We start from the raw sequence: 22,758 nt of genomic DNA, 5'->3' as shown, positions 1-22,758 counted from the left end.
TGGTCCATCTAGCTCAGTATCATCTGCTCTGACTGGCAGCGGATCTCCAGTGAAACCAGAGGGGTCCTGTTTTAAGATGGCAGAATTTGAACGTGGACCACCTTCTGTAGCTAAAGCACTGAGATATGACTACACCTCTTTACTTGTAAATAAATAAAATTGACATGGAACAATGTTTCCTGTACTCATACACGTACTGTACAGAAACATCACAACGGAACACAAAGCGACTGACGTCTAAGTAAACATGCCCAGGATAGGATTATGACTGATGCACGACTATCCACCCCCAGCACAGTACTTCCAGTGACTGTTGCTGGTGTCTGTCTTATGTTTTGTGGTTTTTTTTTTAAAGAATGTGAACCCTTTGGGGACAGGGTTCCATTTTGTTTATTTGTTATTTCTCTGTGTAAACCGCCCTGAGCCATTTTCGGAAGGGCAGTATAAAAATCGAATTAATAAATCATCATCATCATCATCATCTGTGAAATCCCTCACCGCCACCCTCTCTGGCTGCAGGCTTATTTGGTAGCAAGTCCCACCGAACGAACGTGGTACAATTTACTTTTGCAGCAACATGCATAAGGGATCATGTTGTACAGAGGAAACCTCCGAAATCAGCAAAAAGAACCACCGAGTCCTGCTGCGGCAACATAACCCTCAATGAGCAAGACTTTTCGCGTGTCGGATTAGTCTTTCGCGCTCTCGCCTCTTCCGCACGTAGCCTGCCTGTCCCTTTAAGAAGCCCCTGCCCCACGTCTCCCCAAACCAACTCCCCCTGAAGCCCGGAGGGGGGCGTGGCCCGAGCTGGAGGGCGTGGCCGTTGGGGCAGCCTGGCGGCGACAGACGCGAGGGGAGGCGGGGCCAGACGGGGGAAGCGAGCCGCGAGGGCGGAGCCACAGTCTCTCAGCTGAGCTGGGACGGAGGTAGACGGGCAGCCGGAGGTAGCCAAGGCGGGCCGCAACCGGGCAGCGAAGCCGCTCCCTGTCGCCGCTCAGGCCGCTGCGTGGCCATAGCTCGCCGCCTGCAGGTAACTGCTGTTGCTTGTGCTGAGCTTGGCGGCGTCCTGAGGCCAAAGGAGACGGGCGGGTTGTATTGCCGAGGCGGCTGCGGGGCCCCGGCGGGGAGGCTCAGCCGCCCTGCCGTGCTCGCGGCGGGAGGAGATGCCGCCACCGCGGTTGGGTCCGGTTTTTCTTTTGTCCCTGGAGCCTCTCTTTTTTCCTTGCTCCGCTCGAGAGGCGGAGTCCCCAGCCAGCCCCCCCCCCCACTCTGCCTGTGTGTCTGCTCCTGGGCTTGTCTGCTGTCGGTGCTTTCCTCCCTCCCTCCTCGCTAGTTAGGCAAACAACAAGCACCCGAGGCCGGCCCCTCCGCTCGCTCCTGCAACCACAGCCGCCCAGCATGGCCCAATAACGCCCTCAGTGACGCCCTCGCCGTTTGCATGATCCCCGCCCTTGCATCATCATCATCATCATCATCATCACCGCCACCCTCCTCCTCCTCACAATAACAAGCGAGCCCCCGCCAGCTGAGCCTCCCAGCCGCTCCCGAGCCCGAGCCTCCCCGGCAGCACAAAGAGCCTCTGCGCCCTTCGTCCAGGGCCTCGCAGGAACCGTAAGTCTTGCTCGTTAAGATTGCTACGGAGCTTGTGGGACAAGGACAACTTCCTCTCTGCTCTCTCCACCCCTATTTCAGTCGAGGTTTTTAATCCCCCTCCTCCAGCCCCCGTTAATCCGTTTTCCTGCTGGGACAGTTGTTGAGGCTACTGTGTTGTGTGTTGATGGCTGCTGTCGCCACCGAATTAATCCGGGAGCTCTTGGACAACAACTCTCCTTCTGCTTCCGGTCGTCTCCTTGTGTTTGGTTCTTCGCCCCCGGCCTCATTACTCTCCCCGATCCAAATGCCTCATTCTTCCCCTGCTCTGCCCTAAACCCACCGCCGCACTTCACTTCTCAGTTCTGTGGGGCGCCTGTCCAGAACTGGCACCCCCTCCCTCCTTTGTTCTCCCGGAGCACAGTCACTTCCTTTATTTGCGCGCACGCCAGGCAACCGCATTTCTCCTCCCCTAATGTATAGCTGTATTGGTTTTTCAGCTCAGTCGTTTTCACAAATAATAATGCTGCGGAGGGAGCACAGGGCTGATGGGGAGTGGGGGAGTAGAAACTGTTGCTTTCTTTTGGGGCTGTGTGGTGCCAGTGACTTGGGGCCCACAGGTCTCTCGCTTGTCAGCTGTTCTCTCTTATTTGTTGTCAAATCGCCTGTGCTTCTGGGATAGCCTCCTTCTCAAACCAGACATGGGCAGAACCTTTGCTGGTTGGATGGTGGCAGGCCATGTGACCGGCATCAAGGCGTGTTCCCTTTCTCCACCACTTTCTTTGTGGATAATTTTTGTGGGTATAATAGCTATAGGACTGTATGTTTGGGGTCTTGAGCCTTGGGCAAGGCAGCAGACATACTCCTCTTGCAGCGTTCTGCAGTGATGATTTAGTGAGGGGGATCCTACTGCAGTGATGCTGATGCTGCTCTTGCTCTTGCTTGAAGCCTGCTGCTTGCCAAATATAGCAGCTGCCCAAGTGACTAAAACATTACCGGAGGGGAACAGGCTCTCTGCTTGTCTTCCTCCCTCTTGTGTCTGATGTTTGGCTCTCTAATACCAAGCACCCTGTTTATGACTCAAAATGACTCTGCATTTCCATGAACATGCTGCAGCAAATACAATATTGTCAAATTTTATGTTTTAAATAATCTGTTAAAGCATCTTTTTTTATTTCAACCCAAACAAACAATTGTTCAAAGCATCTTAACAGCAAACACAGTTCTGAGTGTTTGTAAAATCTGGGTGCATCCCCCCCCCCCGAATGCAAACATTTTTATCTGATGGTACAGATTCAGAATCTGGTATTGGTATCAGTGTTCCCTCTAAGGTGTGCACATATGTGCGTGCACACAAGTCTTTGGGCTCAGTTAATTTTAGATCCTGCTCAGGTTGAATTAGGAAGGCCCCATTCTGAATGCACATGTTCACACACAGTGCCTTGATACTGCTGCCCAGAACAAAACTCATTCTGCACACCGATGAAAAAAAATAGAGGAAACACTGGTTAGTACCAGGGAGTTGGAACCAATTCTGAACCAAAAAACTAGCTCGGAGAGGATTTTTCAGTGAGTAGAACTGAATCCAAACCTAAAATAAGTGTTGGTAATCCGTCACTTAGCTTTCACTTGTGTGGTTTATGTGTGTGTATTCTGTCTCTTTGTACATTTTGTTGTTAAACTCAAAAATAAACAGTTTAAACAAAACTATATAAGTGGTTGGCGGGGATGTAACAATTTTCTAAAACTGTCTAAACAGAACTGAACCCAGGGTAAATACTGATGAACCTGAAGTGAACCCAGTTTTTAAATATTTTGACTCCCTGGGTGGTATGTCTCCATTTCAGTTGCTGGATCAAACAGAACTTACCTCAGTGTACAACTTGCCCTGGCACATGAAAGTACATTTTGCAAAAATGGTGACTACTGCTTAACAGTTCTTATTATGTGTTTGTGTTCAAAGCTCTTCATATTCACTATCTGAATGCTCAAGCCTGAAAGGTAGGTCAGAAACAATACCCAAGGACTGAGAGATGAGTTTGCCTAAAACTAGCTAATAAGCCAGCAGCAGTGGTAAAACAAGTTGGAGACATTGAAGTTCATATCTCAGTCTTAGTTGCTACTACATGCCAACTTAATGTACCCAGAATGTTGGGGGGCAATATGCTAAATCATTGTAAACCGCTTAGAGAGCTTCCAGCTATAGAGCGGTATATAAATGTAAGTGCTATTGCTAATGGAATCATTCTGGAGCGCAGTCATATAGATAGCTCTCCTTCTACAACAACTGGAAAGAAGTAACACATCTCCAATTACATGCCCTCACATGTGGCCTATATAAGGCTAGTGTGTTGGCTAAAGACATATGTTTCAGCCACTTTACTAAAGCTAAGTAGGTCTTGTCGGCGCCTGAATGGGAGGCCAGCTAGCAACCCTAGGAATTCAAGGCTGCCTTGAGTTCCAGTGGAAGAATGGACACACTATATATGTGTAAAACATAGGCTGCACAGAGGGGAAAGGAATAGTTCTTCAACTCTGGAGACCTTTGGGATAGAGAGCTTTTCTTCTGTTTCCTCCATGGCCAGCTGATGGGCAATAGTCCCTAAGTGCTACGATATGACATGTTGCCCATTCTTTCCTTCTCCACATGGCTGAGGATGAAGGATGCGCCATTGCTTTTTCCCAGAGTTTTTGGAACTCACAAGAACAAAAGTTTTCATTATAGTCCTGGCAGTTTATGGGCTCCATGTTGTCCATAAAAGTGATTTCCTTATAAAGACTTCTGAATACTTTTTGACAAGAAAAGTATGTGCTAAACTGTACATGATATCCGTATGCATGTGCATATTTCCACTGCATGCCAGGGTGGACTGGTTTAAGTCAAGGTGATTTAAATTACCAAGTACAAAGTCTGATTTAGTAAAAATCCATTTCTTTAGATACGTGTGAAATAAAAGTGCATATCAGTTGGTTGCTATAGCCTTGGGTGCAATCCTTAAGTGAATGGAAGGCACGTCCCTTTATGCACGAAAGGAATGGTTTCAGTCCCCTCTTTCTTCAGTCCCCTCTGAAAACCTGCTTCTGAAGGTTGGGGCCCTCTGGAGCAGGTGACATGTAACACAAAGAACTGCCGAGGGAAGAGGGATTTGTAAAATCACCCACTCCTGCTCAAATGGAAGTGCTTCCATTCATGGAAGACTTAAAATACAGTTCAGTGATTTAACGTTAATTCCTTTTGACAGCAAGGTTTTTCATCTCATTGTTGTCATGTTTACATTGGCCACATATTCCTTTTTCTATCCAGAGAAAGGATTTCTTCAAAAAAAAATTTCCTTGCCACCCTCCAAAAAAACCCTTGATGTATTAAAATAAAAACATCCGTTTTAAAGAGAATTGATGTTTTAAAAACTGATTTTTATATGCCCTTTGTGTGGCAGATGCAAGCCACTCATGAATGCCCCCTGGAATCTGGATGATGTGATACTTTTAGAGGATCATATTTGAATTCAGAAGATTGAAGAGGGGAAAAAAGCAATCCTTGTGCTATTGCATTCCTCCTGTTTGGTTTTATAGGATCTGATGCTTTTATCTTAAAAGCCTAGCTCTCGGCAAATAAGGAGAATGCACATGTTACTAGAAAGAACTCCAAATCCAAAAAAGTGTTTGGAGTTGAATCTATTCTAGCAAAACATTCATTCCCAGGAAATTGGAATGTTCCTGGCATGAGTGATGAATAAATACTATACATTGTCTCTGAAACTGGTAGTAGGTTTTAAGTCAAACAAAAAGCATTTCATGGAACACCTGATTAACTCATAGAGGCCATTGGAGCTACTGGTTACACTGGCCAGCAGATACAATCTGCAGTTTGCACTTGTCAGAAGCAATTTAGTTCTGATCACCAGGTACTAGGGACAAACAAGGGATGTCACCATCTTACTGTAACTGCAGATTTTCTCGCAGCATCTTTGTGACTGTTGTCAGAGGGACTGCTGAGCTAGATGCATGTTTAGTCTAACACTCTGTCACTGGAATGGAAATCATTTTCTAAATCATAGCAAATTAGTATTAACACAATAGGCCTGTTCACACAAGCATCAGGGTAGGAGGCATTGTAACCTGGTTTGTATGATTGTATGAACTCACAAAAATCCCTCCATCAGAGATTGCTCAAAGTAGGGTAGCCCAGCTTTTGTACCCTGTTCTTAACCAAGGTGAGTGGAGAGTTCTCCTACCTTGATTTTATGGTCATATGGATCCATTTATCTTTTCTAGCAGCCACCAGGAAACAATAGAGAGTTGTGGCCACAGCTGCTGCTGTGATAGATGTGTCACTCTGCAAAGTGCACTCTGTGATTCTGTAGTCAAGTAACTTCAGCAGGGTTGGGTCTGCCTCCTGCACTTTCATGGCCAGTCAGTGGGTAGCTGCTGATATAATAAGGCTTTCCAGACTACTGGCAGTGCAACGCATGCTGGGAAGGCGTGCTGGGCTTTGGAGGACCTTGCAAGCTTGCAACTCCTGATATCAGCAATGGGCCTGGCTTAATTGTGTGTTTCTCAGGTTTGCTGACCAAAACAGAGGTTCTGCTTGTCTGCTGCTACTGGTAGGAGCTCTCCCACCCTCCAGCACCCTCCCCCCTGGTCATGTGAAAGGCTTTAATGCCTATTTATAGGCATTAAATTAAGTGGACACCGTACCAGACTAAACCTTTTAATATGCTTATCTGAAAGACTAAAGGGGGGGAAACAGACACATGCATTGAGAAACAGAATCTTGATTTGACACATTGGTCTGAATCTTTGTGTATTTATTTAGAATAAAACCCGTTTTCAGTGTGGGTTATTTCCAGGTAAGTGTGCATAGGATTGTGGCCTGAATTAAAGTTTGTCCTGCTCTTTGGTAAGTGCCTCTGAAAGTAGCTGAAAAGGCTCACTTCAAGGCAGAAGCAACATTGCATAAGATCATAATTTAGCAAATCACATAAAGAAATTATTGGTTGTTGACATGTTGATCCCAAGGAAGTAACAAAAACACACTTCATATCTCTCCTCTAACACTGAAACATGATCAGGGATTTAGACAACATTTTGTTGATGTATGTCTGATGTGGTGCAACCAATACAAATCATGGCTCTCATGCATAAGAACGTTTCGGAATCCAAGGAGGAGGGGTGGTTTTTCACTAAAACCACGAAAACATGTCCTTGAGGACATAAAGTCCCAAAAACATGTCCTTGAGGCTTGGGGGCCTTCATGACCATATTTTGCGGGACACCAGGGGCAGCAGAATGAGAATTGGTGGAAATCGCCTCCCCATGCACAAGTAAATGTTCCTTATGAATATGACAAATATTTATATACCACTTTTCAACAAAAGTTCCCAAAGTGGTTTACATTGATATAAATAAAATGAAATAAAATGGCTCCCTGTCCCCAAAGGACTCACAGTCTAAAAAAGAAACATAAGATAGACACCAGCAACAACCACTGGAGAGATGCTGTGCTGGCGATGGATAGGGCCAGTTGCTCTCCCCCTTGCTAAATAAAGAGATCCTGTCTCATTCCTTGATGTTCCTTATACATGTGTGGTGTTAGTATGTGAGCCCAAGGCACTAACATCTTCAGCATTATTACTTCTAGTATTGAGTGCTTGCAATGTCTTTCAGTGTCATTTCAAGCAACATGGATGTACATGTCGCTTTTATGTTGATTTAAGTTGGAAATCAAATGTATTGTCTTGCTAAGTTGCAAACACACCACCTCTATTGAATTACATTGTTTGCAAAATGTGGGACAGAACGTTTTGCATCTTGTTCTGGAAATTAAGTTGAATACTTTCTCATGCTGTGAATCTAGTCCTAACTGTCAGGGCAAAGGATTAGGCTATTGCAACTCCTACACACTCTCGCTGTTAAAAACTGCTAGCCCTGCCGCCTCTTCCACAAGTCAGGGCTGTAGAATGCTGCACAAGGGTGCTGCACAGGACTCTGTTCTTCCCCTGGCCCTCAGAAGACTGGTATTGCAGCTGTTTTTTACACTTGTGATGGAGTTGGGAATAGTCCTGGTACAAGATCTTCAGCTGTATCCTTACTGGAGATTCTATGACCTTCTATAGTCTCTCTTATAAGACACTGCCTCAGTGCAGCAGTAGCTTTCTGCAAGTGTGGTATGACTGTGTTCAGCTTTACAAATACATCCATAAAAATCTCTAGCCCATATGGGCTACATGTAATATCTAAATTATTTATGGCATTAATAGTCTGAAAGAAAAGAGAACCAGCTCTCTTCCAATTCACGACTGCTTTACGCCCAAATCCTCTACATTTTTGAGATTAAAAAAATAATAATCTTGGGGAATTGTTTTAAGAGCCACAAAATGGCTCTGTGCTGCAAAATGGTGACGGGAAATTATTATTATTATTATTATTACATTTATATCCCGCTCTTCATCCAAGGAGCCCAGAGTACTACATACTTAAGTACTACATACTTGAGTTTCTCTTTCACAACCACCCTGTGAAGTAGGCTAGGCTGAGAGAGAAGTGACTGGCCCAAAGGCACCCAGCTAATATCATGGCTGAATGGGGATTTGAACTCGGGTCTCCCCGGTCCTTGTCCAGCACTCTAACCACTACACCACGCTGACACTGGAAGTTATTTCTGGCTACCCATGAACTGCGGATAGGTGAATTTTGCCTATTTTTAAAACCACGGATAAAGAAACTTGAGTCCTATGACCCAACTGCATATATGCAAAACCGTAGATGCTGGTACTGCGAATAACAAGGGCTACCTATATATGTATAAACTAGACGACCCCACACAGAGCATCTGTGCAGCGCTTTGGGGCCAGCAGTTTCCCCCTCCCTCTTCCTCCTGCCGTGGTCTCTCCTCTCTTCCCTTCCCTCCAGCCCTGTGCTCTCTAGCCCTCCTCCCCCTCCCGTTCCTCCCCCAACACAGAGCCTCACTGGTCAGGTGGCCAAGAAGGGCCCTGCCGCTGCCGTTTTTTTCTCCCCCCATTCCACCCGCCACTGTTTTTCTCTTCCCCCTCTCCTTCCCTTGCCCACCAGCTGGCCACCGCCGGCAATTTCTTCCCCCTCTCCTCACTCCGCAGGCCTTTCAGAACTCTCGCAGCATGTTGCGAGAGTTCCGCCGCCAAATCCTGGACACGCATGCCGGCTAAGATAATTAATTATATAGATAAACCAACAACAAAACACAATTTGAGGTTTGATACATGTAGTCTGTATATATTGTATGGTGTTCACTGGTCATAAGATGACCTATTTGTGAATTTGTAGTGATTCTGTCATATCAGTTGTATCGATATGTGTTTTTAATTTTTTTAAAAAATCCATGTCCAGCTCCCATAGGAAAGCTGTTTATGAAATGTATGTACAGTTCAAAGTGGGGGGTGGGGGTGGGCGGGCAGCCAGCACCTCTAACCACCCCTAGGATGATGAGCTGACTTAGTTGCCCTGAGAACTTAGCTCTGAATTTCTAAATTTACTTCCAATCATTAATACTTGGATCTTTGTGCTGAAATAGTTCAGTTTAATAATAGGTTGTTTACTCAGTTTCTAGATAAAGCTTGCATAAGAGTCAACAAGACACTGTAAAACAAAAGGAAAGTCACAGTGTAATTTTGGATTTCTACTCCCCCCCCCCCCGCCACACACACCTTTAGTGAATCATTTAATAGGGTGGACTTTGAAGGCTTTTTCCTTTTTAAAAAAGAAGCATGCAGCTTCCCATGCTTGCACATGTGGCAGTTTTAGATCTAGTTAGCAACAGCATTGGTCACTTTACTATATCCAATTGGGTTATAGACCTTTTAGTACTTCATCCTTGGCAGTAGCCAGAACATTGACTAGACATTTGCTTGCGCACACACTGAACCATATTCACCATGCACTGTTCTAAAATGGTGATGAAAAATGCTTCCGTACTGGTCTCTCAGGTTTTATATTTAATTTTAACGAAAAATTCTTCTAGGATTGAAACATTACTGGGAAGGTTGAACTTCTCTAGTAGGCTACAGGGAGCAAAGGAACATTGGGAAACAGTGTTCTCTCTAATTTTTTTAATCCATGTGCAGAATGAGTTTTGTTCTGGGCGGCAGTATCAAGGCAGTGTGCACGCACATGCATTCAGAGTGGGACTTTCCTGATTAAACCTGAGTGGGTCTAATATAAAATTAACTAAGCGGACATTTAAAAACTTGTGTGTGCACGTCTTAGAGGGAACACTGTTGAGAAGTCTGTGCAGCTGTGCAGGGCCGGCTCTGGGGGATCTGGCGCCCTGATGCAACATTCTGTTGAGCGCCCCCCCAGCTATAGTAAAAAATGAAAATTCAAAATAAATACTATTAGTGTGTATTCAAAATTTTACTTAATTATGTACATAATATGTATATAATATAATTATAATTATATTACTCTTATACTTAAAGAGCTATTTGGCTACCAATACACTTCTGGGCAAAATACAAGGTGCTGGTTATAAGCTATAAAACCCTACACAGCTTAAGCCCTGGGTATTTAAGATAATGGAGCAGTCTTGGTGAGTGAGAGAGAGAGAGAGAGAATGAATTAGAATGGAGCAGTCTTGGCGAGAAAAAGAGAGTCCGTTCCCCATTGTTCCAGAGGTCCCCGTCCTCCTCCTGTCACAGGCAGTCCCCCCCCCCCCGCAGCACTTTCTCTCCCCACCGGGCTCCCTCCTCCCAGACATTTTTGCCTGCCCGTTGCAGGGCTCCCTTGTGGGGCCGCCAGCCACCTCCTCCGTCATCACTGTGTCTGGTGCCATTTTCTTCTCACCGCCTCCCACCAATTCAAGCCGCCTCATGGCCGAGGGGATGGCTGTGGGGGTGAGTGTGTGTCCTTCTACACCCCCGCCCCCGGCAGTGGCAGAAGATAGAGCAATGCTGTGGCCTGCTGCTTGGCCCGGTGTCGCTTCCTAACTGCAAGATACTTAATAGACTTCACTGCACAGGTGCACCTTGCAACTGGGAAGCGACGCCGGGCCAAACAGCAGGCCACAGTGTTGCTCTTGTTCAGTCGCTCCCGCCGCTGGTGGGGAGGTGTAGGAGGTAGGACACACACGCACCCCCGCAGCCATCTCCTCAGCCGTGCGGTGGCTGGAATTTAATTTTTTTTTAAAGGAGTTATCATCAGCTCGACGCCTTCATGCAGACTGCGCCCCGATGTGGCGCATCTTCTGCTTACTGGTAAGAGCCGACCCTGCAGCTGTGGCTGCTTTCTGAGAGTCTGCTTGTTCTCCCTCTCTCTTCAAGAGACCTATTTAAGAACCTGGCTTGCCAAGGGCAAGAGCCAAAGGGCCCTTGGCCTGATGGGCACGCACAGCATGTGGGCAATAGAGCAGTCATAGATCTAATATAACTGTTGCTATCTGACTGCTTGGTAAAAAGTATAATTGTCCTACTAGAGAGAAGGGTTTTTTGTTTTTTGTTCTGCTAGGCTGGGGAAAGGCCCTTAATTATTTACCTATAGGTTTTGGATTGTTCAGATAATAGTCCTTACTAGACAAGGTTATAGGGATCTGGGGATTTCCCCCTGCCAATGGAAAGTGATTTGCCTTTGAGAAGGAAAAGACAAACTAAAATTCTATCCTCCTTTTCTCCACTAAAGGGAGTACAGGAAGCGGACACTAAGTCTTCTTCCAAGTCTGTTTTGGATTGGCCTTTGAACCATCTGAACAGCAAACGAATGAAGGAACAATTGATTTGGCAACGGAAGTTGCTCTTGTTGCAAGTATGTGTAGGTTGAGTAATTGGGAGAATAAAAATTTTTTGGAGGAACAAATGGATAAAGAGATTAGTAAATTTGTTCATTCTGCTACTACAATTAAATATTAAGGCCACTGGGGCTCAGGCGTTATTAGGTACTAACGAGAAGAAGGATTAATAAAACAGAGTGTGAATATAACAACTAAGTGAATCTATCTCAGAAGTTTTGTAAGAAAAGTATCAATAAGTCCAAAAAGAGCAAAAATATTAATACATAAGGAAGGGCCAAAGACTATTAGATAAGCCAAAGATTGTTTTTAAAAAAACCAAAAAAACCAAACCCACTGCAGTCTAGAGAAAAGGAAATACAGATAGATTATGAGAAACCATCAAAGGCCCTGTGAAGCCTTTAATTGAAAGTCTTACTAGCTCCTCCTCTGTAGATATGCAGGACCCTTGGCTTTATGTTCTTAGGCAAAAACTGTCCTTAGAAGTACCTGATCTTTTACCTAGTTTGGCAGAATCCAGGTGGGGGTGGGGGTGGGGAGGAATGGAATTTTGTTTTGATACATCATAAATTAGTTTTTATTAATCACCCGAAGCCCTGGGGTTTGATCTCACAGTTGGAGCGTAAGCAGCATCTGATACCTGTTTTAGAACCAATTATTCTTGGGATATTTACTATTGTTGATCTTGTGCATGTAGAATATCTTTGTGTTCATGATAAAGATGCTTGTATTGTTTTAAAAATATGCAAACTGCTAGGAGGATTTACTATAAAAAGAACAAGCTTATGAGTATAGGGTTATTGGTTTCTAGATTACTTGAAAATATGGCCTCACGTACCATTGGTAAAGGGAAATCTAGAGCCAAATCCTGATGCTAATTCAAGTTCTATATGTAAAGATCACAGGGTAAGTAATCCCATTGTGCTGAATGAGAGGCAATCTCCCCTAGTTTGTGATAACCATCAGTATAAGGAGGTTATGGAGTTCATAGAATCTAATAATTTAATGCAAGAGTTGCAGTTAGCAGTTCAAAATATAATGGAATGTATTCTCCCTGAAGAGAAAGTACTTTTGAATACTTTTACATCATCTGTGCAGGTACAGGATGAAATAATAAAAAGATTGACATTTTTGAGGGAAACTTTATTATACTTACAGATAGAGAATAGTCTAAATGTATTTAAGACCTGTAGCCCTGGCCTTAAATATATCTAAAACCTGCTGGTGTGGATAGGGAGAAGGTTAAAGTGCTCACAAGAGTTGAGCAGGAAAATAAACAGAAGAGTAGTGATTGGGTTGGAAAAATATGTAAAGAAAATGCTCTCCCCCAAGAGAATTTAATTTTACTCCACTTACAGCCAACCCAATGTTGACTGAGGAGTGGTTACAAAGAAGATTCTTAGAACCATCTGAATTGGGTGAAGTTACAGCTACCTTTAGCAAGACAATCATCAGAGGTAATAAGGGTAACTCCAAAGAGTAATGGAGCTGTATATATTTGAGGGAGAAGAATTAATTATGATTAGGAAGATGGATTGACAAACTTACTTGGAGTAATAAAATTGCGACTTTGAATAAACAACCCTTGAAACGGCTCGGCTGGAATATTGCTGGTTGGGAAAAGGAAACTCTAGATGGTAAATCTATCAGATTTGTACACCGCCCCAAACTTTTGTCTCTTGGCAGTTAACAATAACATAAAAACAAGTTAAAAACACACAAAAACTTAAAACAATTTTGATAATATAAAATCAAACACAGATTAAAAGCTAAATAATTTTAGGGACTATATGAGGCAATATGGTATTCTGCTGCTTCAGGAAACATGGGCAAAGGAGAAAGTGGAACTCCCAGGTTTTCAGAGTTATTCTGTGGAAGCCATAAAGAGTTGTAGGAAAGGAAGGCCAATGGTATGTCTGATAGCACCTTCTCTGAATGCGAAAACTATGCATCTTCCATCTTGGGGGTTGCTAGCAATAGCAATCCTGTTTGAGATTTGTCATATAAAATGGTTGATAGTAAATATGTATATATACCACAGGTGGAAGTAGAATGCAAAATAGTATCTATTGGGATGATTTAAGAAATTTCCCTCTGCTTATATTAAGAACAAAAGAACAGCTCTGCTAGATTAGGCCCAAGGCCCATCTAGTCCAGCATCTTGTTTCACACAGTTGCCCAACAGATACCGCTGCAAGCCTACAGCAGGAGTTGAGGGCATGCTCTCCCTCCTGCTGTTACTCCCCTGCAACTGGTACTCAGAGGCATCCTCCCTTTGTGGCTTGAGGTGGCCCACAGCCCTCTAACTAGTAGCTGATGATAGACCTCTCCTCCATGAAGTTATCTCTTAGAGCCATCCAAGTTGTTGACTGTCACCACATCTTGTGGCAGAGAATTCCACAAGTTGTTTATGCATTGTGTGAAAAAGTACTTCCATTGGTTGGTCCTAGATTTCCTGGCAATCAATTTCATGGGATGACCCCTGGTTCTAGTGTTATGTGAGAGGGAGGAGAATTTCTCTCTATCCTCTTTCTCCACACCATGCATGATTTTATAGACCTCTATCATGTCTCTCCACAGTCGTCTTTTTTCTAAACTAAAAAGCCCCAGGTGTTGTAACCTTGCCTCATAAGCAAGGTGCTCTAGGTCCCTGATCATCGTGCCTTCTTCTGCACCTTTTCCAGTCTGACACTGTCCTTTCTTAGATGTGGTGACCAGAATTGCATGCAGTACTCCAGGTGTGGCCGAACCATAGTTTTGTATAAGGGCATTATAATATTAGCAGTTTTATTTTCAATCCCCTTCCTAATGAGCCCTAGCATGGAATTGGCCTTTTTCACAGCTGCCGCACATTGAGTGGACACTTTCAACGAGCTGTCCACCATGACCCCAAGATCCCTCTCCTGGTCAGTCACCAACAGCTCGGATCCCATCACTGTATATTTTAACATTTAAAAATTTAACATTTTTTCTAGAATTAGGAGTGGGGTCTGCTGTATGTGTTTGTGTTTAAAATGTTTAGATTCTGTTGGTTTTGTTATTAACTTCTAATCACCCTAATAGTGGGGCTTTTGTATGTCTTGCCTCTTGCCTTATTTTATTATTGTGTATATATTTTGAATTGTGAAGGTCAGGGTACTGTTAATAAAATTTGAAGGATTGGACCATCTTTCAAAGAGAATTTTCCACGGAGTTGAACTCAGTGGATTGATTTGCTGGGAGAAAGAGTGCTATTTCCTGATGCTAGGGGCTGCATCCCCAAGGTTGCGGTGATCTTGCTATTCTTTCTCCCAACCCTCGTGTAATCCCATAAAATATAGTACAAATGCATCATTTATGTACCACAAACAGGTTCCCCACCATGCGAAAAGCAACCTTTAATTCAGTCAGTTACTTGGTTGTGTGATAAAAGACCATATATTCAATTTTAAGAGGTTATAACTGTAGGGTTTGCTTTAACATGTTTATATTAGATTGCTTTCACATTTAAACAGGTTTATAAGAAGCCTACTATAATTTAAACAGGTTTGAAGTTAAGTTTAAATTTGATTTTGAAAATTACCTCGATAGAGAAAAATGTAATGCTTGATATAAGAATGTACAATGAAACTACCTCTTTCATGCTGTGCAAACTTGAACTCCCTTCTGAGGCCTTATCTGTAGCAAATCAGATATGAACTTGAACCAGTCCTCAGATTATCTACAGTACCTGCATCTCTGACACACACTTATGACTCCTTGCTTCACTTCCTAGCACTGCAACAGCTGCCACAGTGGCACTGTTAAATAGCACCGAGCATATCCACAAGCTCAACTAAAGCAACTTCAGCCACATTTTGACTGAGTACACCTTGCAATGCAGATTGCAGAGCAGACATGCAGCTCATCACAGCAATCACCAAGAAATATCTCACAAATCTCACAAACAAACAACTCCTCAAGGAAGGCAAGCAAAACCAGATAGTTACAGCAGCAATAGCACAGCATATTATACTTATTGCTGAGAAAAGAAAACCACGAAATCAAACCTCCTTTCCTCCTCTCCTGATTTATTCTCTTCAAAAGAGGCATAAGGGCTCTTTCTGCCTCCCAGTCCCTTTGAATACATTTTGAAATTCCCTCCTTTGTGTCCCCCCCCCAGCTGTGCCAATGGGGGCACAGTTGCCCATGACAACACTTGATTTGTATGATAAGCCAACCAAGAGGAAAGAAGAATGGAAGCCAATCAGAAGCCAGTGCCAAAAGACCAATCAGCAAGGGATAAACAGACCTCTAAAATGGTGCTAGGAACCTCAAAACCGTTCGACCGGAACAGGGGTGCTTGTGTTCCAAGCTTGAAACCTGCCCTTTATTTAAAGGGTGTTCTGTTTCAAGCTCGAAACGCTCGAAATGACCCATTTTGAGATGAAATGTTTTGCCAGCACAACACATCCTTAGTGTATATATTTTCTTCCCAAGTATACTGTGATACCACACTTGCTGTATGTGGGCCAACCTCACTCATCCTTGCTGTCCATTGTCTTATCTTTGGTATCTGTTAAAAGTCGATCACTATGAAAACAGGCAAGTATTGGGTGTTTAGATTTCATAAACACCAATAGCATGTACGATTCCATTCAGTAGTCATATTGTGCCCCCCACCCTGCCATTTGTATTTGGTTGTCCAAATATTCATCCATAGGATATAATGGGGGGAAAGCACTAAAATGCCTATATCAGCTTCATTTATTTGTAGAAAGGGATGAAAACAGGATTGGTAACCCTTTAAGTGAGCATGAAGTCTGCCATCTTTCAAGGAAATAGGTGCAGGCGTTCCTTTAAACAAAACCCTTTTTTATTTTAGGAAAAAAGCTTTATTTTCATTGTTCACCAGGGAGATGGCAATAGCAAGAAATGGTAGCTCCTTCCAAGGGCATTATGCCTGCAAAATTTCAAGAAAATGGTACATGGGATTCTATACAGATAAACGTAGTAAAACATTTTTTAAAGAGACCTATTGTGAAGTGGTTTGCTTTCAAATGGAATGGGATGAAAATATGGTCATCACTTCAGAACATTATACCTATAGCTCAGCAACTCATCCCAGGCAGACAGAGCTAATACAGTGTGATATGTTCTCTCTGCATCCCTCCCGCAAAGCACTGTTTGAAAAAGAACAGAGAGGCCCTGCAAAGCCACTGGTCAGCTCTGTGTCAATTTCACTCTTAGAATTTTCCATAGGTGGAAAATTGCCTCATTCCCTCTCTTTGTCTGTTTCAGAGAAATACATTGTCAGAAGAAAAAGGGAGAAGAGAAAGCCTCTGAATATGGACCTGACCAATACTATTCAAAAATATTTGAAGACCTAGCTATTCAATTATGTGTTTGGTATTTGATGAACTATTCAGACAGAAAACTGCCAAATCTTACTATTATTACTTATTGCATTTATAAACTGCCCCATCCAAAGGCTCTGGGTGGTGTACAACAAATTTAAAAAGACATAAAAACACACACCATTTAAGACACTTTGCTAAAAACAATTAAAAACATTCAAAACTAATTAAAATACTTTAAAAAGACAATTCACAATTTGGCAGCTGAATATGTGCACTGCCCTTTTGATTATTCTACCCACATCCAGATGTGAGCCTATGGCCTGAGATATTATACAGTAGATTAATGTAACAGTTTCTTGACTTAAATGAACAGTCTTAGGAAGCTGCAGGTTTCAGCAGAGCAGTGGCTGCTTAACTCTTTTACATCCTACTATTTTCTGTACAAAAATCTGCCCCCAACCTTATTTTGTATCCATGGGTTCAAAAATAGCAGAGCTGTATATCTAGAATTTGTGCAGCCATTCTTCCTGATAGTCTCAAAGGAAATATTATCCTTTGTATGTTGTCCTGTCCTGTCCCAGATGTTGGAAGGAGTGTTCTGACATGAATCTTCAGCATTTGATGTGGGCTCGTTCTGCTTTCAGGGCTCCAGCATACTTTAACAATGGGACGGATTTTCTTGGATCATATTGGTGGCACTCGCCTCTTTTCTTGTGCAAATTGTGACACAATCTTGACCAACCGCTCGGAACTCATATCTACTCGCTTCACAGGGGCTACAGGACGAGCCTTCCTCTTCAACAAGGTTAGTTAAAAACATTAAAGGTCCTCAAGAAATTGACTACACTCCCCCACCCCCAAGTTCATAGTGCTGTGGAGCATGAATGCCACTTGAGGGTTCTGGAGAACTGCATTAGGAAACTTAAAGTGCAACTCTAATATAGTTTTGTGTTGAAGTGTCTTAAAATGGGAGTTCCTTGCTAAAGTAAGTGGCTAAAGTTTGTTTCACACACTGTAACTTGCATATGACTCACTGGACATGGTTGCATATGATTCACTGCATGTACTAGGGATGTGCATGTAACTGGCTCAGAAGACCGGTGGTTCAGCAAGTTCAATGTGGGGGTGGGGGATCTCTTTAAGGACAGTGGAAGGGTGCTCTTACTCCTCCCATCGCATTTCCCCCACCACCTTTTAAAACGGTCCAGCAGGACAGCAGCGTACCTCCTTGTCTCCCCGGTGCCGCCTCAGACTGGAAGTTGCCGCTGTGCGTGCGCACGTGTGGTAGCAACTTCCGGTCCGAAGAGGCACATGGGCAGCAAGGAGATACGCTGCTGCCCTGCTGGACCATTTTAAAAGGCTGTGGCGGGGTGCGGGGGGGGGGGAGAAAACCCTTCCCTGTCCTTAAAGAGATCCCCCCACTTTTGAACCGGCAGGTGCTGGTTCCATGCACACCACTAGCATGTACATGTGCTGAGAAATAATGGTCAGTCAGTCTTTCTCTTTGGAAGTTCTTTTCATTTGGAAACTGCAGTGCATTAAAGAAGCCTTAACTGTCAGCGGAATGCTTTTGGGTGGTCCGTAGACTGCTGCTGGAATCTGAGAACCCCAACATTCATTTCTGGAAAAAAGTTGAAAATCTGAAAGTAACACTAAAGGATTGGAAACAAAGTAAGGAGCCCAACTCAAGATTTCACCTTTCAAAGTAAAGCTGATGTGATGCTCATTTATAGGAGATGATTCTGGAAAATGACATTATCAAATGTGCACAAATTATAGCTTGTCATAAGCATGTGCAAATTAATGTTAAATAACTATATGCAATTATCCATTAGCAGGAGGTCATATTTGACTGGCCATTGCTGAAAACATTGACAAGCTCTGCTGTAAAAGAACTAAAGAACTACTGTAATATTACATTTGCTACAGTTTAGTTTTGTTTAAGTATCTAAAATTTAAAGAGTAAAACTTCAGTATTGGTCATAACATTGTATCCATTCACTTCAAAGGGTGTGATACTTCTCTTTAATCTAGGTTCTTGTATCATGCTCTTGCCCTTAATGATGGACAACTGCACTTCCCATTGAAAATACATCAGGGTGGCCATTGTATGCCTCAACCATGTAAAGCCACTTATGCAGCTAGCTCTACAAGGTGGTTGGGACTGTGCAATCACAAAGGTCATCATATATGCAATGCACATATTAACACTTTAGTTCTCTTCACAAAGACCCTTTATTGTGCAAAAGTTTTATAAAATGTTGGTACAAATCAATTAACGTTTCAGTGTACACACCATCATCAGTTGACAATTAAGCACAGAAAAGACCTCATATCTCGATTTCTCAGCTTGTAGACACTTAAAGTACATCACTTTCTTTATTTGTTCCTGAAAGACTGGTATGACTGCATTGTTTAATATGTCTGCTCTTTTCATCTACTCATATGATACCATCTGTAAGTTATTCTTACTTGTTTTTGATGATTGACCAGTTTCTTTGTATCCATGGCTAAAGTTAGATTTTGAATCAGACATCCATCTTGTTATCCTGAAGGAACTCAGAGCTTTTTCTGTCCATCTATGAACTCCTTAAGGATACAGAATTGATGGTGGAGTTGGCGGGGACGAGAATAGAGATTATTTATATATTTTCTTTCTCTCTCTTTTAAAGGCAAATATTCACAATCTTGATACTGGGCAAACTTGGTGACTTGCCTTTTTTGCAAAATCATTTTGTAGGATAAATCTTCCAAAGTTCCCTGCACCAGCTAAATTTTAGCTTAAGATTGCTAGCTTTCTGATTATGATTGCTCTGTAGCAAATATGCTCTGTAATCCAGTTGAATCTTCAGCTTGAGGCCCAGGACTTGGATTCAACATGGGATCCACTGCTTGTCATTTTACTTCTCTAGGATAGTCAGCTGATGGGCCACTGTATGAAACAGGATGCTGGACTAGATAGGCCTTGGGCCTGATCCAGCAGGGCTGTTCTTATATTCTTAGCTGCAAAGGAGAACATGGTTCCTGTGCCCTAAGCAGTTACATAGAAGAGGGAATTCTGACAGGTGCATCTTCTCAGGCAGGGAGGAGAAGCTGCATCTGTTTAAAATCTCTAAATATTAAAGGTACAGGAGTCTTGTCTTTGAATCTGTCTCCTCATACAAATCTAAAACAAAATTGGTTTTGACTTTTGATTTGAACAAAATTGTGGTACACTAATGGTATCCTCACAAATGAAAACCAATGCTCTTGGGGTTTTCCAAGCAGTGTTCTTCACAGTTTCGGGTGGTACTTGGACTCCTAGTGAAAAACAAACTTGGGCATTATCATATCAGTGAGTGAATTGCAACCAGAGGACCTCTTAAATGGATTAATTATCTTTTTGGTATCAATGAAATATGTGTATATTGTAATTTTGTACACTTATGCTGGCTTTATAATCCCCCCTTATTTATTTTAAAGGCTAGTTGCATGCTTAATTGTACACAAAATATATTCCTCATGAGTGGTACTCTTGAGGCGGGGGGGGGAGATTAAAGAGGATGAAGCCGCTCTGGGAAGAGCAGAAGGTTTCAAGTTCCCTCCCTGGCTTCTCCAAGATAAGGCTGAGAGAGACTCCTGCCTGCAAACTTGGAGAAGCCACTGCCAGTCTGTAGTAGACAATACTGAGCTAGATGGACCTATAGTCTGGCTCAGTATATGGCAGTTTCCTATGTTCCTATATTCCACTGCTCTAAACTATCACACAGTCATATGGTAATTGCAACATCTCCAGTCTCTCACAGCTAGACTAAGTATGCCTCAGATTCTTTCTCTCGTCTCTCACAGGTAGTAAACTTGCAATACAGTGAAGTCCAGGACCGCGTCATGCTCACTGGCCGCCACATGGTCCGTGATGTGAGCTGCAAGAACTGCAACAGCAAGCTAGGCTGGATCTATGAATTTGCCACTGAAGACAGCCAGCGTTATAAGGAGGGCCGTGTTATTCTGGAAAGAGCTTTGGTTCGAGAGAGCGAAGGGTTTGAGGAGCATGTTCCATCTGATAACTCCTGAATGGACATCTTTTTGTCTTTGGGCTTTCTCTGTTGAAACTTAAAAAAAAAGAGAAAAAGGAAAAAAAATCTACTTACATACACTGTCACCTTAGCATCAGCGTTGGATTCATGAACTACAGAGTGGGAAAGATTGTGAAAGAATTTCAGATGGAACTTCTTTTTTTTTTTTTTTTTGCTCCCCTCCCCTGCTTTGAGTTTTATTGTATGAATGCTGTTATCTTTGCCTTCTCTCTTACAGTCTCAGAAATGTAAGCATTTGCAGTTATGAATCGTCTGAAAGAACCATGGAATATTTCTTTTTTATTAGAGAGATCAGTGAGATTTTAGTTTACAAACCTGTGACATCAAAAGAAAAGTCTAGCAGTGTCTTTTTTTAAAATTATTTCCATTTTCCCCATAGTTTTAATTCATTTTTAGCCAGACACTTCAACTGATCTGCTGATCTAAAAAAAGGTCCGAATTCATGGTGATTGCTAAAGGTTCAGTGTTTAGTCCAGTTTGTGCTGGCCGTTGATTCATATTCTTGTTGGGATTCATAGGTAGTACAGACCTTGTGCTTGTCTGTTGTCTTCTTTTTTTTTGTAACCCCAAGATGTTGTCATTCCTTATTTGCTTAAGCACCTCTTATACCATAAAACTGATCCCTTTTTCTTATTTTCATTTTCCAGATGTAACTTGCACATTAATATAAAGCAATGGCTGTCTGGTCTTTGTTGCCTCAAAACTTTGTTGATAGTGATGGAGCAGTTACTATTGTTTTCTTCTCTTGGCTGGCCTACTTAAATAGAAAAGTTGCAACTCTAAACCTTGGCTTTCCCCCCTTTTCTTTAGCCTTTAGCTTTGCATTAAGAACCTGGCAATAAGGAAGAAGAGGCATGCTAGCATGTACAGTCATGCATACAGCCAGGCACCCAATCTGCATCTGTTTAAATGGTTAACAACTTGTCCTCAAATGCTGAAAGCTCTTGCTTTTAGTTGCTTCTTTCCATACTGCGCCTTTACTGCTTTCACCAGCACAACTAGCTCGTCCGGCTGTAATCAGTAGCTAGGTTACTTGGTGCTTCTTGTAGCAGTTCCTTGTGTTGCAATACAAAGATCTTGCTCATCTGAGCAAACTTTTCTGTAGTCTATCTTTACTCAGGGGTGCCCAAACATTGCTGCCAGCATGGCCTGTTGTTCCCTCCCCACCCCCCTTGGAAGTCCAAAAGCTTCAAGGATTAATCACAATTTTGTACTTTCCTTGTCAGTACGAAGTATTTCATGGACAAGGTATTTGCCTTACTGTAGCTGATTCTTAGCAATCTAATAGCACTTAAGTCCTATTAATGAACAAGGAATGCAAGCAGGGCCTCCCTGCAGCTAGAGGAAGAATGGTCATGACTTCAATCCTAAGCATGCTTGCAGTGGCTTGGAAGGGGAGTTTTGCCACAGCAAGTGCCTTTAGGAATACTGCTCCACAAGCCATGCCTCTTGTATGTGACTAGCACACTGGAGGGGGGCTGTGGCGGTTCTTTTCACACTCCACAGTGGCTTTCTGGTCATTAAGCTGCAGTTTGGGCACCCCTGTTAGCTTGAATATTAAGTAGCTTTAGTATGCAAATTAGAGGGAAAACATGTAGACATGTACTGAAGCTAAGTTGAATCAGGATGCTTAAACAATAGTGTACTTGTGCCTCAGATGAGTAAACTTTACTATTGACTTGAGTAGTTCCCCATTATTTTAGTACCTGAGTGTTTCACTAACCTGGTAACTTCTCATTGACACAGTCCTTGGCGTACTCTACATGTATTTTTGATGTTGCAGTACAATAAAGTATGTTTTGTCCTGCATAGTCTCCAGCTATATGCTTCCTTATTTCAATTACTATTCAGATAGTAGTTATTGAAACTCTGCAGGAACTGATGCTTAGTGTTGGAGCTATGCCGACCTCTTTTTGGCTGAACAATTATCTGTTGTCAGTACTGGATACTGAACATCTATTTGTACTAAGTGTTAGAAGCTTCTTTCACTTCTACAGCTGACATGCACTGGGTTTTCTTG

At 42.8% G+C, this 22,758-nt stretch overlaps 1 protein-coding gene across 2 annotated transcripts; it reads left to right on the top strand.

The window, feature by feature from the left end:
• The first annotated feature begins 852 nt into the window (after positions 1 to 852).
• YPEL5 (yippee like 5) lies at positions 853 to 22,545 on the top strand. 2 transcript variants are annotated; one of them, XM_053306703.1, is made up of 3 exons: positions 853 to 1,030; positions 17,307 to 17,467; positions 20,491 to 22,545. In XM_053306703.1, the coding sequence occupies exons 2-3, from the start codon at positions 17,327 to 17,329 to the stop codon at positions 20,713 to 20,715; spliced, it is 366 nt and encodes a 121-aa protein (XP_053162678.1). In that variant the 5' UTR covers positions 853 to 1,030; positions 17,307 to 17,326; the 3' UTR covers positions 20,716 to 22,545. The 2 variants fall into 2 exon arrangements, with proteins under 2 accessions (XP_053162678.1, XP_053162688.1); XM_053306713.1 differs by lacking the exon at positions 853 to 1,030 and adding an exon at positions 1,111 to 1,611.
• Positions 22,546 to 22,758: the final 213 nt, after the last annotated feature.

The sequence above is a fragment of the Hemicordylus capensis genome, chromosome 1, assembly GCF_027244095.1.
Source record: "Hemicordylus capensis ecotype Gifberg chromosome 1, rHemCap1.1.pri, whole genome shotgun sequence".
Classification (NCBI taxonomy): domain Eukaryota; kingdom Metazoa; phylum Chordata; class Lepidosauria; order Squamata; family Cordylidae; genus Hemicordylus; species Hemicordylus capensis.
This window is presented reverse-complemented; position numbering and strand designations above follow the sequence as displayed.